The sequence below is a fragment of the Tinamus guttatus genome, unplaced genomic scaffold (assembly GCF_059628265.1).
Source record: "Tinamus guttatus ecotype Peru unplaced genomic scaffold, ASM5962826v1 Tinamus_guttatus_pri_ptg001709l, whole genome shotgun sequence".
In the NCBI taxonomy this organism is placed as follows: domain Eukaryota; kingdom Metazoa; phylum Chordata; class Aves; order Tinamiformes; family Tinamidae; genus Tinamus; species Tinamus guttatus.
Genome location: NW_028290243.1, coordinates 127 through 16,366, shown reverse-complemented (window position 1 = coordinate 16,366; position 16,240 = coordinate 127). Strand labels below are relative to the sequence as shown.

At 40.1% G+C, this 16,240-nt stretch overlaps 1 protein-coding gene across 1 annotated transcript; it reads left to right on the top strand.

Annotated features, from left to right (window-relative positions):
* Positions 1–4,248: 4,248 nt before the first annotated feature.
* On the top strand, positions 4,249–15,648 carry LOC148590117 (monoacylglycerol lipase ABHD2-like; the record flags this gene model as incomplete). The annotated part of the gene is made up of 3 exons (XM_088539460.1): positions 4,249–4,463; positions 13,851–14,026; positions 15,481–15,648. Coding segments are annotated over exons 1-3 (538 nt in total), but the record flags the coding sequence as incomplete, so codon positions are not given.
* Positions 15,649–16,240: the final 592 nt, after the last annotated feature.

Genomic DNA, 16,240 nt, shown 5'->3' with positions numbered 1-16,240 from the left:
CTTAGAATAGTCTTTTGCTTCCCTCTATCTAGCAGGTTTGCTTTCAGAGTTTTCTTCCCTGTGCAGGTAAGAAACTAAATCAGTCCAAAGGTCTAAGTTAATTAACAAAGTCTGTCTGCATAATCTTGTCTAGAAACAGCCTTGTGCTCTTCTGGGGGAAGAGAGGGCTTTATGATTCTTGTTGGAAGTTGTAAGTGGGTAGGAAATTAGATTTCCAAGTACTTCACGTTTTCGTGTTCTAGCTCAACTCTGAAATCACTGGCAAGCTAGAACATTAACTCTGATTAGATGGTATCTAGAAGACTTTTGCATGCCACTGCCCTTCTTGGAAATGGGATTCCTTCAGGATTTTTTTCAGTGAATGTAAATGAATATATGTAGCTTATTAGTAGAGCCCCATCACCCCCTTAATGAGGCTGCCCTTACTCTTGTCTGTAGGTACTTCTGTATCATAGAGCTGCAACTTTGTTTTAGCCCAAAGCATTTCTAATGTTAAACTGAGCCTACCAGGCTTTCAGTTACTAGTTTAAAAAGCCTGAGGGAAGGACTAGGGGATTTAAGGATAAGTGATTTTTTTCTTTAATGTCTTTGCTCTTAGCACTATAGTTCTTCCACCCATCCTGAATCTGCACTTAATCCTTCATAAGGTAAAGCCATGAAGCTGCCCCATGGAGCAATGGGAGTGAGTGACTTCTGTCCCTAGAAGGGCCTTTTCTCCCCAGGACACCTGCAACTCTACCAGTTTCAGATTTGTCCATAATGTCTCCACTTAATATACACTAGACCTTTAAAACGCCTTCACTAAGATTTGTGTTTGTATTGGAAGGGTTTCTTGAGGAATTCAGCTCTATCCTGAGATTAAAGGAATGAAAAGACTTCCTAAATCTGGCACTTGTTTTGCAGGTTAAGTTTGAAGTTAGCCTTCAGTCACGAACAGAATTAAGTACATTGAAACATCCCTTGCTACCTTCATCTAGCTTGCTCAAAGTGAGTCAGTGTTCTGTACATAAAGAGCAATTCTCTGCTTGTTCATATTAATACTGACCCATTTAGGAGATTCCAGATTAAAATTTGACTAGCTCGACACTGCAGCTATCCGTCCCCTTTTTGTAAACCCTGCAGTTTATTAGGTCAATGCGAAAAGGATTTAGCAAAACAGAGAAGGAAGGTGACCTCATCCATGCTTGAAAAAGGGGAGGCATTTGTCTTAAGTGATTAGAGGCAGAGCTCTCAAATCCATTTTAGTATGTTAAACCTTTAAATTTTCAGAGCTCAGTACTCTGGCTCAGCTGCTGCAAATCTGTTGTGGCTGAGAGAATTCTGCTTAAGTACTCAGAAATGTCAGGCAGCCATTCCAGGAAGTACATGAAGTGTCACAGCTGGAAGTGTGGGGCACTGTTCTTTAAAATTTAACAGATCCACCACTTTATTAACGACCACAAATACTTGACAAGCGAATATGCAAGTGCAGCAGAGCCATCTTCATGTTTATGTACAGAGACTGTTCCAAAGGTGTTAACAAATGCATAAACCCTTGGTATATGTGAGGTGTACCTTGATTTGTTTAAGAATTTGTTTAAGAAGTCAACTCTCTTGACTACATTGAAAAGAAAGAAGGCTAGTTTAGGGGTGTCAAAAGGGTAATCCTGCTTGAATGTTCTCTAAGGAACTCCAGGCCAGGATGGATTTGTTCTACCTACAGAAATGCTGGATAAAATCTAGGTATAGAAGTGACACAAGGTGTTGTGTTTGTAATATGAAGACTAGTGGGGAGAAGACTCAGAGGCAAAACTTAGTTTAGATTAGTTATGTTGTGTTGCTAGGAGAAAATGTTAATAACTGATCATGCCAAGTGTTATTTTTAAAACTTTCATCGATAATATGATAGCTGTAGAACAGGAAGCAACTTAAAATCTAGCTGATGAAGGTGTTGCAGATGCTGATATAAATGTTACTTGTTATGTTTCTAAATTAAACAGCAGAGGAAAGATGACAATTTTATCTGGGAAAGCACCTGATTGTCCTTTAGTCACTGGCTGTTCAGGAACTTAATGTACTCTTCTGCTGGCACCTTCCCTGAAGTCAAACTTTATAGCTTGTTTCTTGGCTTCTACTCATTTGGTTGTAATGTTGGTAAAGCAATTCTAAGTGTCAAAATGAAATAACATTAGAGTAATATATTATTAGAACTCTGATCTAAGGTGATCTAATCTCTTGATTAGAATTATAAATGTATGCTTCTATTGTTTCACTCTTCCCTTCTGTGAAGGTCAGAATTGGCAAATAAAAGCTTCAGAAATGTCCAGTGTTAAATGTCTCTCATTTCTTCACCTCTGTTCTACAATGCAAGCAGCTGTGGCAGCACCAATGTGTTGCCTTCCAGCATGCTGTTAATCAATATGTGGTGTCAGGCTTGTTTTCTAACAAGGGGTTTTGGTGTAACTGAGAACAGGCAGGACCTCGGAGGCTTCCTCATTCTGCTTGGCAGAAGACTGAGGCTTTTGTGTGGCCTCTCACAACCTTATTTTGTGAGTTGGAGATGGCTACTATCAGAGGAGCAGAAAGTTCTGAAGTTTGTTCCCTGCACCCTGTGATTCCACATGAGTTTATTGTGCCTGTTGGGAATCAGAAGTGCTAATCATGAATATCTTGCATCTTAGTTACGAGCCTAAAGCTCTATCCCTTTCATTGGCACTGTCAAATTTTTGTAACAAGCCTTAGAATATGTGCACAAGTGCTAAATAAGTGGCTGTATCTGAGCCTCCTGGTGGCTCTCATCTTGAGGTGTGATATATTATACCTTCTTGATGTAAGTGTAGAAGCTTGTAAACAGTGTCTGCTTGGTTTCTATCTGTAAAAGTGACACTTCCTTATTAATCCTGTGTGAAAGTAACAGGAAACTTCTTTCAGTTTGATTTAGCACTGCAGTAACAGCACAGATATTCCAAAATTGAGAGAGCAGGAGCCCATCACCTAGTCTCTCAGATGCCAAGAGACTTTTCTAACTGGGGACAATTTTAATCTCTTGCTAAGATGGTGACCATATGTCTGTGAGGTCCATAGCCCCGCTTGGGCAGCCTGGCTGCTCTGGCAGTTTGCAGCAACCTCCTCTGAAGTTGCACCACTTCCTGTAACTGCTTTCTATATTACCTTTCTCATGATGAGATCTGTCTGTTCTCTCTGAGAAAACTAATATGATAAAAGCAACTGATCTCATTTGGAAGCAAGAGGCTTATGATACAAGTGCACCAAAGCATAGAAGAAGCTATGACTAGATGCATAAATCAATTAGAATGCCTGTGATAGGACCTCTGCATAAATTTGTGTTTATCTTCCAATAGAGCTGCAGCTTTATCAATATTAATCGATTTCTCTCTCTTTTCTCACTCCCAGGGTGCCTTGGCTGACACGTGGAGCCAGACAGCAAAAGCTGAATCTACGGAGACTTCGCAGTTACTTCTAGCTTGAGGAAAGTGACACTGGTGAGACTTTGTCCATTACTATCTTATTTGGGTTATCCAAGTGGTGGAAGGGCTAAGATGAAGGGGAAAACCTGCCCCTTCAGCAGAGAGAAATTATCTCTGGGATAATAGTAGCTAGTTATTTGAGCTATCCGTTGGCTCAAAAGAAACTGAGTCAGTTGATGAAATTGCTTTCAAAGTGGAAGGATGTTTGTTTTGTGTCATCGTATTTCTTTTCCTGAAGCCCTCAAAGTGTTGGATTTTAATATTAGTTCTTTAGCTACAGAATGATTGTTAATTAAAATATACTAGTGACTGCCTTAAGTAACTGCAGAAGTTAGTATGGATATTCTTGTTGAATTGCAGAAGTCCTACTGAGGAAATAACACACTAATTCAAGTTTCCCCTTTGGAGCTTGGCTTCTACATCTGGGAAGAAATGTATCCAAAGCTGGTGATGTTACCTCAGCTTTTCACTCATCCTCTGTTTCTTAGATATTTGGGATCCTGGCAAGGATTGACTGGCCTGCAGGCTGTAGGGTTTGACACCTGAGGCACTGCTGCAATTTTAGTTCTGTGGTGGTTAGGAATAAATCTGCACAGCTAGTAATCCACTTTTAATTTCTTGTGGCAGTCAGGGTCTTTAAAACAATATAAAATACACTCTTTTTCAAAGTTGTTGGTATCTGATGTTATGATTTCTGTTAAGAGACCGTTTGTGGTTAGCATCATTTTTGTTTAACATGGCGATTGATGTTGATACTCAGCCTATTGCAAAAGGTTTTATATTTTTAATCTTCAGGTTCAAGATGAGTGCAATGTTGGAGACCCCCGAGCTGCCAGCAGTATTTGATGGGGTGAAGCTGGCTGCAGTTGCTGCGGTTCTGTATGTTATTGTTCGCTGCCTGAACTTAAAGAGCCCAACTGCCCCTCCGGAGCTCTTCTACCAGGACTCTGCTCTCTCCCGCTTTCTGCTGAAATCCTGCCCGCTTCTGACCAAAGAGTAAGTAGTGTCTCTAGCCTGTTGCCTTGTGGGGAGAAGAGCTGCACTTAACTGTCCTTCTGCCTACTGTGTTTCTTAAACTTGGGTGCAGATGAATGGTGCAATATTCTTTTGAGGAATTGAAGATATTCTAGACCAATATACTTAGCTGTCTTATTGGTAGTGTCACAGGTACCTGATTAGATAGGATCAAGCCTTGTGCAGGACTGCATGGGTGCATGGTAAACTGTACCTGTCTGTTGGGAGTTTGCTCTGAGTTATTAGGATCTGTGTGCTGGTGTTAGTGGACTGTATTCCCCAGCACTATCTATCTGTAGAAAGGAGGGAAGGAGAAATGCAATCAGCACTTGCCCTTGGTCACATCCCCTCTTCCAGTTGGGAAGAAATCAACTGGGGCTCATAGGAAGCACAGACTTCACATATTGCTAATGAACCTGGGGATAGCTATTAGTTTTAAGTACTTTTTTTTGAAGTGCCTAATTTATTAGACTAGCAATAATATGCTTGATCTGATAATAGATTTCACAGATAGCTTAAAGTCATCATATTCTGGCCAGCTGTAAGAAAAGAAAAAGGAAAAAAAAACCTTAAATTTCCTATTAAGTCAACCTTAAGATCCACTGTGTCCACTGCTGCCTGGTCCTCCAGAATCAAGGTAGCTGCCCTTCAGTTTCCCTAATAGTATGAAGCATTTATTTCAATTAAATGTGGTTTTTAGAGGACTCTTACAGTATTTCTCTTGCAATCACCTTAAGCTTGTAAGTTGTGTTTGAAAGCCCTAAAGAAGTCAATTATCTAGTAGCTCTGGGTGCTATCAAGTAAAGCTTCCTTTTGGATCTCAAATATTTAAAAAAATGAACTGATTTAATACTAGTTCTTCTGGTGAAGATGGGAGGCTTTTAGCAGTGCTATGTTAGGTGCTTTGGTTATATAAATCTAAATTTTAGACCATTGTGTTTCTAAACAACTAGAAAGAGCAAAGCATTATTCCTTTTAAAGCACCTTTCAGAGAATGCTACCTGATAAACAGTATGGTGGTAATATAAGTCTGTGTTGAAACTGAGCATTGAAATTGGATCTAAACTATAGATAGTGCCTTAACTGTAAAGCAGTTCCTTCCCTAAAAAAAAAAAAAAGCCTGAGGGGGTTCCAGTTACTTGGTATCTTAGCTACTTGTCACCTCAGTGCTGGTATCCCAGTTCATATGTCCCTAGTCAGTGAACAAACAGGCATGAAGCTTAACTGGTTTACACTTTTGAAGACATTGATCTCGGATTACTCTGGGAGACTAGATGGATCTACTTTAGTACAGACTCTGACTTAGTTTACTTAAGTTTCATCTCTGTTCTTAGGGGGTTAGACTCTTGGCATTGCTATAATAGAGTCATATTTTGGATTTTCACACAGTTGAGGAGAAAAGCTACTTAAAGTCTGAAAACTACAACACATGTACCAGCTGCAGAAGAGAACTGCTTGGAGAACTGTAGTGGTGGTGTTAGTGTGCAGTCCTGGGCTGACTGCTCTGTCATGATCAAGTCATGGTTCAGGCTTGTTTGAAAACTAGCAGCAATTTCCAACACATGGGCAGAACACTAATTGAAAGCTTCAGTGACTACAGGAAACAAACACAACTGAAGAAAATAGCTAGAATAAAATGTGTCAATAGGTAATTGCTAAATCTTATTACCTGGAGAGCAAAATATAATTACTGTGATGTCTTGAAAGTGTTTGCAGAAGAGATAGCTTTGTTCTAATATGATTTGTATGACTTTGCTGTCCTCTTGAAGTATCACAGATATTTTAAATAGAGATTAAAGAAATCAAAGAAATTGCCTTTTAGCTTCCAGGTGATTCTCATGCCTAGTAGGAACAAGTGTATCTAAATTTCTGCAATTATGCATGGAATAGTTTGCAGGGCTCATTAGCTGGAGACAGCTTGTGCCATATGCCACTGAAATATCTTATAAGGCTTTAATTACTTCCTAATTGTTCTGAGTGTTAGGAAAGCTGATTAAGCGGCTCTTTTTCAAACTCAAGCATGAATACGAAATAAGTAGCCCAGCAATCCTTCCTGTCATATCTGTCCTGGGTTTGTGAGATCTCCTACTGATTCCTCTGCAGCTGTGAACTGTTTTTCAGACCTGATCTGTTCAGTTCCCTTATTATCAAGGGAGAAAGGGGAAGAATCTGGTCACCCTTAGCAGTAGCATAATGCTGAGAAGCTAGGGTGACAGGAAGAGAGCAGAAATGACTGAAGCTGTTTACCTGTGCAGCTATTAAAAATGACCTAAAATGGTGTCTAAGACCTGGTTCATAATTTTCTATCAGCCTTTAAGTTGCAATTTTACTTGCATACATCAAGAGGGAGCAAAGGCTTTTCAAGCAGATTGAGGTATAGAAATTATTGAATTTCCTCTAGCTTTCTGGTGTCTATTTCAGTTGAGCTAGACCTGCTCCTTCCCCCTATATTCATGAGTAAACTATTTCTTGTTATTCACTTTCCCTATTAAGCCCTTCTTACCTGTGGATTTATTGAATAAATAGCGAACTCATCTCAATGAACAAAGCTAAAGAACTTGGGGTAATAAAACTGAGATGACTGTGTGCCAGATAACTTGTACTTCTAAATGCTAGCACTGCTTTTAACAATTCTCTAAGAAATTTAGAACAGTTATTTAATCAAAACTTGATGAGCAAGAGAATCTGCCTGCCTAGAGTTCATGTTTTTACATCTTTATTTTCCTTCTACAACTATCTGCGTGGTTCTTGGGCTTACCAGGTAAATTAGAATAATCGGTCCTTTTTTGTTTGTTTAAAGAAATGCTTGGAAGCTTAGCGGTCCACATGATGGTTGGTGTTTGTGAACACTCCTACCTAGCCACTGTCTGCAGCTGTCTCCTTTTCCTGTCTTCCCTCCTGGTACAGAATGCCTGCTATCGTTCTCCTGTTCCTATAGAAATACAGCATTAGTCCCTTTGACTCCAAAATAATTTTGACCAGTATTTACTGTGCTGGGCTACTGTTTTTGCCTACTCCCGATTTATTCTGTCAAGTGTATGTATCCTTGCTTTTCTTTAACCTGATGCTTATGACTCTTCTGAAAACAGCTATTGTTGCCTCCTGTGTGGTTATCCTTAGTAAAGGCAAGCTCTGCAAAGGCTGAAGCAAGTGATTGCTGAGCCTCTTTGAAAATGCCGTCAAAGATCCAGCCTTGATCCTGCTTATCCTTTGTTTGTACAGTAACTTGTACAGATAACTAGGCTGCCTTGTACAGGAATACTCTTAAGTGTCACTTTCCTGTAGATGTGAGGAGAAAAGCAGTCAGAAAAGCTGACTTCAATCTCTTTAATAGTCATCTTCTCCACCTAATGATCAAGTGCTTGATTCCTACCAACTCCTTAGAGCTTTATGCTGGGTAGAATAAAACAAAGTACAGTATTTTGAGCCTTTGGCACATGAACATCTTAAGAGGTAGAAAAATAGCAGCTTGCTCTAAGTTGGAGCCCTGACCTTGGGGAGGGAAGCAGTCTTATGATGTTCAGGTCCTTTCTGTGTGTTCAGCTGTGTCATTGGTAGCACTCTTGCATTCTGCAGCTCTCACCAGCAAGGACAATGTGCTGTAATAACCAGCCACTGTTTTGACTAAAACACTTTGTAAGCACTGAAGGTTAGAGATGTTATGGACATTCTCCTATATAAAAGCCACCTCAACTGGGTAGGAGGTAGCTTAACTAAGGACTCTGCACTCTTAAATAGCTCTGACACTGTGCTGTTTCCCATAGAAACAAATTTAACTACTGTACCTATTTCCCCATAGCATTTGAAAAAGGAACAAAAGCTCTTGAAGTTGCTTCAAATTTTGGCTGTTGCGTGTGCTGTCCTGTATCACATCTGGCATTCCAGCTGAGCGGGTGCATAAAAACTGCATTCTACATTCGTGGAGGAGGAATTGAATTCTGGCTTTTAAGATGAGCTCTTTTGACTGAGATTAAATCTAGCTTCTTAGTATCAAGCTGTTTGTTTGTTTTTTAGCTTCTTCTAAAATACCTTTAGATTTGTTTGTAAAAATCACCTATTATCATGCAGGCAGTTTTCAGCATGTCTGCTGACTTTGGCAAATTCTAGGCTCCTGCTTTTTTATCCAATGTACAGTAGCACGTTAAGATGATGTAAGAGTTGATGTTTAAAGTGTTAATCTCAGATGAAATGAAATAAAGCTTGAAATACAAGCCTGTTGCTGGACTTCCACTTCAGATGTTTGAGGAACTGAATGCTGATGCTTGCTAATAAAAATAGCACAGTTTTCATGTGCTTTGAGCTGCTTATACAGCTGTTGCTTTTCTAAAGTCTTATACTGGGTGATGTACGTGCTCTGAAATCATAATCTGTCTTCCCACTAAAACATAATCTACAAGCATCTGTTGGGATTGTTCCTTAACCTAAATTCAGGGCAACATTTGAACACCTGGAAATTCTTGTTCTCATGGACTGTTATGAATTATCACCTATCAAGATGTGAGATTGGGTGTTATAGCTAAAATTGAACATGTAGGACTAAAAGATCAGCATTTGTGAGTGTATCAGTATAACTGAGTGTGAATTCACTTAGCTGTTTCTGACAAGTCATCTGAGCTCTACCTGCATAATGTCACAAGTCAGTTGCCATATTAAGTATCTGGCAGTCCCACACTTGTTCTCTCCACCTTCAGTCACAGAATTAGTTACCAAAATACATGGAGCAGATAAAGTTACAGGGCTGGCCCTCTGATATCTGGCATTTGGTCAGAGATGCCAGGTATTCTGACTAATCAAAACAGGGGAAACATTTTTGGTAAGTTCAGTTACAGGCCTCTATGCAGAGTAGACTGAAGCCTTTTCCCCCTGCAGAAACCACTGTTTTGGTAGCCAGTACAACAGTCTCGCCTTAGATCTTCCACCTATCAGTACTTGGATGTCTCTGTGCTAGTACTTCGTGTCCCCCCTGCTTGTGTGGGCCCAGAGGTGCCTTTTGAGCTGGAGGTTGACTGCTCTCTGCCATCTACCTGGCTGCTCAGCTCCCTTCTCTAGCTCCTGGAATCCTTAATGGCTATTGCAGAGTAGCTGGGAATCCTCTCCACTCAGTGAAACCTGTCACCCTGGGGTAGGCTCAGTGGGAGCCTCTTCTATTAAAAGTGTTTAGCCTTCTAGGAGGCTTTGTAGAAAAGCTGAAGAAGTGGCTGTCATGTCCTTGAATACTTTTTGGTTTTTGTTTAAGCTCAGTGCCTAAGGGAAGCTACCTCATTTTGTAAGTGAAGGGCCACTTGTTTAAAACAGCTGGTTAAACCTGACTGTAGTGACCCTTTGCATAAAATCTGAAGGGTAATGTTTGAATATGCCTCAACTGCTTGCCTTTAAGAGTCTGGGCTGTATCGTGTTTGACTCATTTTCCATGTGTCACACCCAGCTTATTTTCTTAGAGCTTACCTTGAGAGAGGGAAAGAGGCTGGATACATGCCCTTCTGCCTACAGGTTGTTTTGTTTAAGGGGAGCATCTTTTTTCAGCTCCTTGCCAGGAATGGTGCCTTTATTGCAAAACAATCTGTGCTAAAACCATAGCTATCAGCACCGAAGTAACTGAATACTTAAGTTTGTCAGCTGGGTTGAGTCCAAAATATCTCCAAGACTAGTTTTTCATGGAGTATGACATAAGTGAAGAAAAGTAGCTTTTATGATGTATGCTTTTACAGGGCGGAAGCTCTTTTATAATTCTTGGCTAGCTTTTTGGCCACTAATGTGGCATCCAACTTTATTATGGAAGACTTTTTCTGTTTTGTTTCATACCTTTGTGTGGCGTTAGTAGAAGCAAGCTGAAAGGCCACAAGTGCTGGCTTAAAAATATGCTTCTTGTCCTCTGCAGTCCCATAGTCTTGCACTACAGAGCTTAGTACTTGGTCCTGGAAGTTCTAGTGAACTCCTCTCAACTGAGAGGTAGAGACACTGTTTATTAATGCTGTTTTAACAACATGCAGATCTGTCTTTGATAGTCTTGCCATGAGTGATTTCTAACAGATGGATCATGGCACTCAATCCTGGTATAATTGTAGGAAATCGTGGTAAAGTGAATTTTACTATCAGCTAAAGACGGTGTTTACTGTGGTGTTTTGCTACAGAGACACTGTTTTATTACTATTAAACTAAATATTGTGCAGACTTAGCATAAAATTATCTGTATCTTGGTATCTGTTTGAATAACCTTTAAGTCTTTGCTATGGGCTGTAAGTGCTTGGTTTTATTTTTGTCTACTTGCTGAAATTCTTGAAGCAAAGCTAGAATTTATGATTAATGTTTGTCATCATAATCTAATACCTATTTTTAGGAATAAAATGGGCAGTTTAAGCCTCTTTATGTGATTAAATTGGTGGAACTGCTGAAACAGTCTAACTGACCTGGATGAGCTTTGGCTTAGTTCTGATCTCTGGATCATAAGAAGAAAGTTGAGGGCAGAGCAGTTGCTGCTTTGTTTGTTAATGATCACTGGTATGGATTCTGATTTACAATATTGTGTTGCTTGAAAAATATGATGCTTGAGGATCTGAGATTCTGGATTATAACATGAAGCAGAAGTGGCTCCTGCCTCCTTAGCCATGTGTTCTTTGTCAGTAATGTGTGTCCCAAAGGATAACCTTCAAATGGCCTGCTTAAGCATGCTGTGTATGAACTAGAAGTTTAGTTACACCTGATACTGTTCCTTATTTCTAGAGAAACAAATTCTTTTGCTTTCTGCTATCCTGAAACTTGATATCAGGAGGTTGCTGCATTCCTAGATAAGCTGTTGACCTTCTGAAGAACAGACTTCTCTCAGGGTCAAAGTTTTCAAAGTAACTACAGCTAAGATAATGCCATTTCTGTGTGTTTTTTTTCTTTATTTTTTTTTTAAAGAACAATCAATAACATAGCCCTGGTAATACTGTTGTTGGTAGGTTTTTTGTTACTTGCAGCATGTGTCAGGTAGTTTTGAACTGAAGTTTTGTGATCATCTTCCACTGGTGTGACCAACTTGCCAAAATAGAATGAAATGATTTAATTGTATCAAACTTTACTTTGAAATTAGACTGAAGTATTTTGGAGCTTGATAACTGCAAGGACAAACTGCAAAAGCAAACCTTGATTTGTGTGGGAATCATAAATCTCTGCATCAGTGCTGTCTTAGGTACATTACTCATGCTGGATACTCATGACCTTTGAACACTCGTCTAAAATTTTTGTGCTGAGTGAATGCTTGTCCTTTAAGCTGACTCCAGTCATTTAAGCTGAGCATTTTTCTTTCTTAGGGTGCTCAAACTAGCTTGTGAACTCTGAAGGGAGAAAGTAGCAAATGCACCCTTGTTCAGAGCTTTGCATGATCCCAGCTGTCCAGTGGGCATTTGAAATCCATAGGCAGCCTCTGTCTCTTATGGGTGGAGTCATAGGGATTCCTGACTTTTAAATCCTTTCTGTTGTGGAAGAAGTCAATGAAACAGCATGTTCTGTTTAGCTTTGTAGGATGGTATAAGGTAACAAAGATCAGTTCATCAGGTAACTTTAATCTTTTGAGGGCAGTCTGAGGGAATCATTTTCACCCTCTTTGTCCCTTGTTCCCCCATGGTGTGCCTAGTAGGCAGACATGCTTGTCTCCAGCTAATTAAGGGAAGATGTCTTAGAACAAATTGCAAAATCTCTAACTTATAAAGCCTTGTAACACTTCACTGGTCTAAAAAAGCACCTCCAGGCCCCAACTGTTAGTTTGAGAATCTCTCACTACCTACATTTTGGAGATACAAGGGATTGAAAGTTAATGTTAAAATAGTAGTATCATGCTTGAGATGGAACTTTTTTTAATGCAAGATGTCCTCTTCTTATAGGATCTGCCCTTTGGTCTTGTGGTAACATAAATATACCCATATGTGTAAAGGCTTTGGTCTAGCTTTGCCCTCACCTGCCTAGAACTGCTGTCCTAGCAAGCATTGGCACTTTCTGCCTTATAGAAAGTCTTTTTTTTTTTTTTTTTTTTTTTTTTTTTTTTTTTTTTTTAAGGAATATGTGAGGACAGCAAGTTAGAGATGGTGTGTTGTGCTGACATGAGGAAGAAGGTCTGATGTGTGGACAGTGTCAGAGCAGAAAGGCAAGATTCCTGTCCAGCAATGTTCAAGTGGGTTATAGGCTTAAATAGTAAATCTGATAAGCTCCAAATTGCCTATTTTTCCAATAAACAGGGAAAACAGGAACAATCTGTTTCATATGGTCTGTAGTAATAAAAGGAAATAATGTCAGAAAGCCCTAAAAAAGAGGAGGGAGGTGCAAACCTCTTGGGTTCCAAGGTAGTGTCAGCAGCCCTCAGCTTGCTGTGGATAACATGCTCCATGTAGTAGAGAACACAGCTCCTTAATTGGAAGCATGTCCTCTAGGGCTCTTTCTCCTAAATAATGAATCATTCTTGCTTTGGTGTTGACAGCTGATGTAACTGTCTTTTTTTAGGTCATTTGTTTAGTCAGTCTCAAAGTGGCCAGGTGACAGCCCCACCAGCAGCTGGGCAGAAGCAAGCCTTCTGTTAAACCTTTTGGCACATGTGCTTGCACTAACAAAATATAACCAAGCTCTTAACACCTTCCAGATAACAGTTGTATTCCCCCTGGCTCTGTCCTAAAGGGAAGAGAGTCTGCTTTGTGACCTGGCATTGATATGTCCTTGACAAATATAACTAGTGGAGTCTCCCTCTTTGGTTTGAAAGGAGGGTGCTGTTCAGCGGACCAAATTTTGCAGGATCTCTTCCAGCTCTCTGCTTTACTCTCTATGCTTGAAAAGCAAAATTGTTCTGTACCATACTACTCGCTTAACTGAGAGATAGTTACACAAACAGTCCTAACTAGCGGCTCTTCTTAGTTTTGTAAGACTTGGTTTGAATCCCATACAGTTTCTGCCACTGACTTATGTAGTCAAGTGCTTATACAAGTTTCTATGTAGTTCAACCCAGCAGGCTTCAATATTTCAATTAAAAGAGATTTATAGCATCTGACAAGTTTTGAAGGTCAGTCTGGTTGGCTAGCAACATGTGGTCCTAGTCTCAAGATACAAGACATTTTGCTTTTCTGTGAGAAGTGTTTGTGCATGTAACACTTCATTATACAGGAATTCCTGAACTTTAGCCTTTCTTTGTTGTCCATCCTGATTTCTCTGCTTTGAGAGCTTATCTGTGCCATCTCTTTGATGATACTGTAGAAATCAGTGCTGCCAATTCAGACATAAAATAAAAAAAGAAACTGTTCTTACAAAGTGGTAATGGTGGGGGAATCCTGTTACAGGGTTGTGTAACTGTTCCTAAATGCTTGGTAGTGTCACGGGGATGCACAATTAAATTGCTGCCTCTTTCAGATACATTCCACCCCTGATCTGGGGAAAGAGTGGACATATCCAGACTGCCCTTTACGGGAAGATGGGGAGAGTGAGATCACCGCATCCATATGGACTTCGGAAGTACCTCACGATGCCAGATGGAGCAACAGCCACTTTTGATCTCTTTGAGCCCCAGTCTGAGCACTGCATTGGAGGTCAGTTGAACCTGCTACATCTGCCTGCAAGACTTGACTTTTTTTCAGGGAGAGGAGATGGGCAAGGACAGTGCTGCTTGATTTATCAGAAAAGGGTAGATATTAGTTTTGGAGATGGGAAGGGAACTGCTAACCCACAAGTGGAGGCTGCAAGACTATCGCAGACATTAGGGGAAGCCCTGCTGGACTAATAAACCTTAGGTGGCAAGGGTGGAGGGGTTGGACAGGAAGATGTTTCATATCTTGTGCCGCAAGTGAGTCTGGCAAAAAAAAAAGTTGGCAGGACTTGCATTTGATGTGTCCTTTACCTGCTAAATCTGGGGTCATAGAACTAACACTAGTAATATGGGGTTCTTCATAGCCTTGATGTGTTTAGAAAAAGAGCAGAACTTTACCTCCCCCTTAAAGACAGATTTTTGCTAGTCTTTATTCACAGTATGATCATAGGAGCTGTTTCAAGATCTGCATGAAATCAAACTATGTACACAGGGAGTGAGAGTCCAAACTTGGAAAATTCTACTTAAAAAGTAAAAAAGCTTGATGATTCCTCAGTTCATTGGGTATGTATTTTCAGAGTGGGTGACAGCTGTTAGTAGTAGTAAGAACAGCACTTAAAACAGTTACCGTGACTTGACTTCAGAAGTACAGTTTATCTTTGCGGTAGCTGATTTAATGGTAAGCTTATGACTCTAGTTTGGCCTTCAGAAAAGGCCAAGTTCTTTTTTTAAATCATGTGAGAGTTGAGATCCTTGTGGTAGTGTTGCATAGTAACAGTTAGTGTTATCTGCATTACTGAAGCAATTCTGAACAGTGCTTTTCTAATGAGGCAAAAATTCACCATAGCTAGGGCTGCTAGTAAATGAAGCCCAAAGAGTGTGCAGGCTGGAAGTCTGTTTAGTGATCCTGAATTTGATTTACTGTGCTTAGAATAGCTTGTGGGGGGGGCGGGGGGCAAACTATGAAACTGTCAGATCAAACATAATAAAGCTATGAAGCAGAACAGAACGACACTGTTTCTGCATTTAGCGAAGCTTATCATTAAGAATTGTCACAGAAATGCGGAAAAGTGAGGGGAAAAAAGTAGCTTAGTCTCATTTTGAATGAGAAGCAGGTTCTAAAACTTATAGTCACAGTAGACTGTCAGAAGCAGACCATGTGTAATGTCAAATCTTGTTTGAAGAACAATATGGAAGAATTGTCTTGCTTCCAGGCAATGCCTGTAAAACTATTTGAGCAGCTTTTAAATTCTGTCCATCTCTTGTAATGTGAGTTACACTTCAACATCTCTAGCACTATAGCTGTTAGTCTCTTATCCCGTATCAGACTACTTTGGCAGCATAGCAGGACTTTAGTTTTGTGGTAGGTGGTTTCCCATGGATCTGAAATAAAAGCTCCTGAATCACTGCATTTGCATGAAGCGACATTTACTTATCCTCCCCTCTTTCTGCTTGCAGAGGATGTCACAATGGTAATCTGCCCTGGGATTGCCAACCACAGTGAAAAGCAGTATATCCGCACTTTTGTTGACTATGCGCAAAAAAATGGTTACAGATGTGCTGTTCTAAATCATCTGGGAGCCCTACCAAATATTGAGCTGACTTCTCCACGAATGTTCACATACGGTAGGCACTTTATGGCAACTGATGGCTTTCAGTTTTGTGTTTCTAGGGCTTGCTGACATGGATATAACAGGTGAAAGTCTGTTCATGTTATATTGTTCAATAAGTGAAGTTAAAAGTTACATATGAGAAGGGAAAGAGCCTCATAGTGGGATCCAGTTTTCCTCATTACTTCTTCCAGCTCTTATCTTTCATATCCTCATCAAGATGATGATTCTTCCAGCTCTGTAGGATAAATACTGCTTATGAGGCTAGGTAAAAAGCAGAATATGGGAGGAGATGATGCTAGGCTAACCAGAAGGTGCCATCCTGGGAAGAACACATGAAGACAGAGTTGTCCTTGGATGTAAAAAAGGAAGGCAGCAATTCTGTAGCTTCACTGTCATACTGCAGTAGTAGTGTTTAACTGCTGTGATTTTGATTTTTCACCTTGAATATAAAGTGCTTTTCCTTTTTTAACCTGGACAATAAGAATAAAAACTAAGTTATCCTGAACCGTGCTAGCTCAGTGCCATGTTGAGTGCCACTAGTTATTACCTGCTTTTCTAGTATGTAAGAATCTCAGCAGAAAGTGACCTTGCTGCCCAAGTCCTGA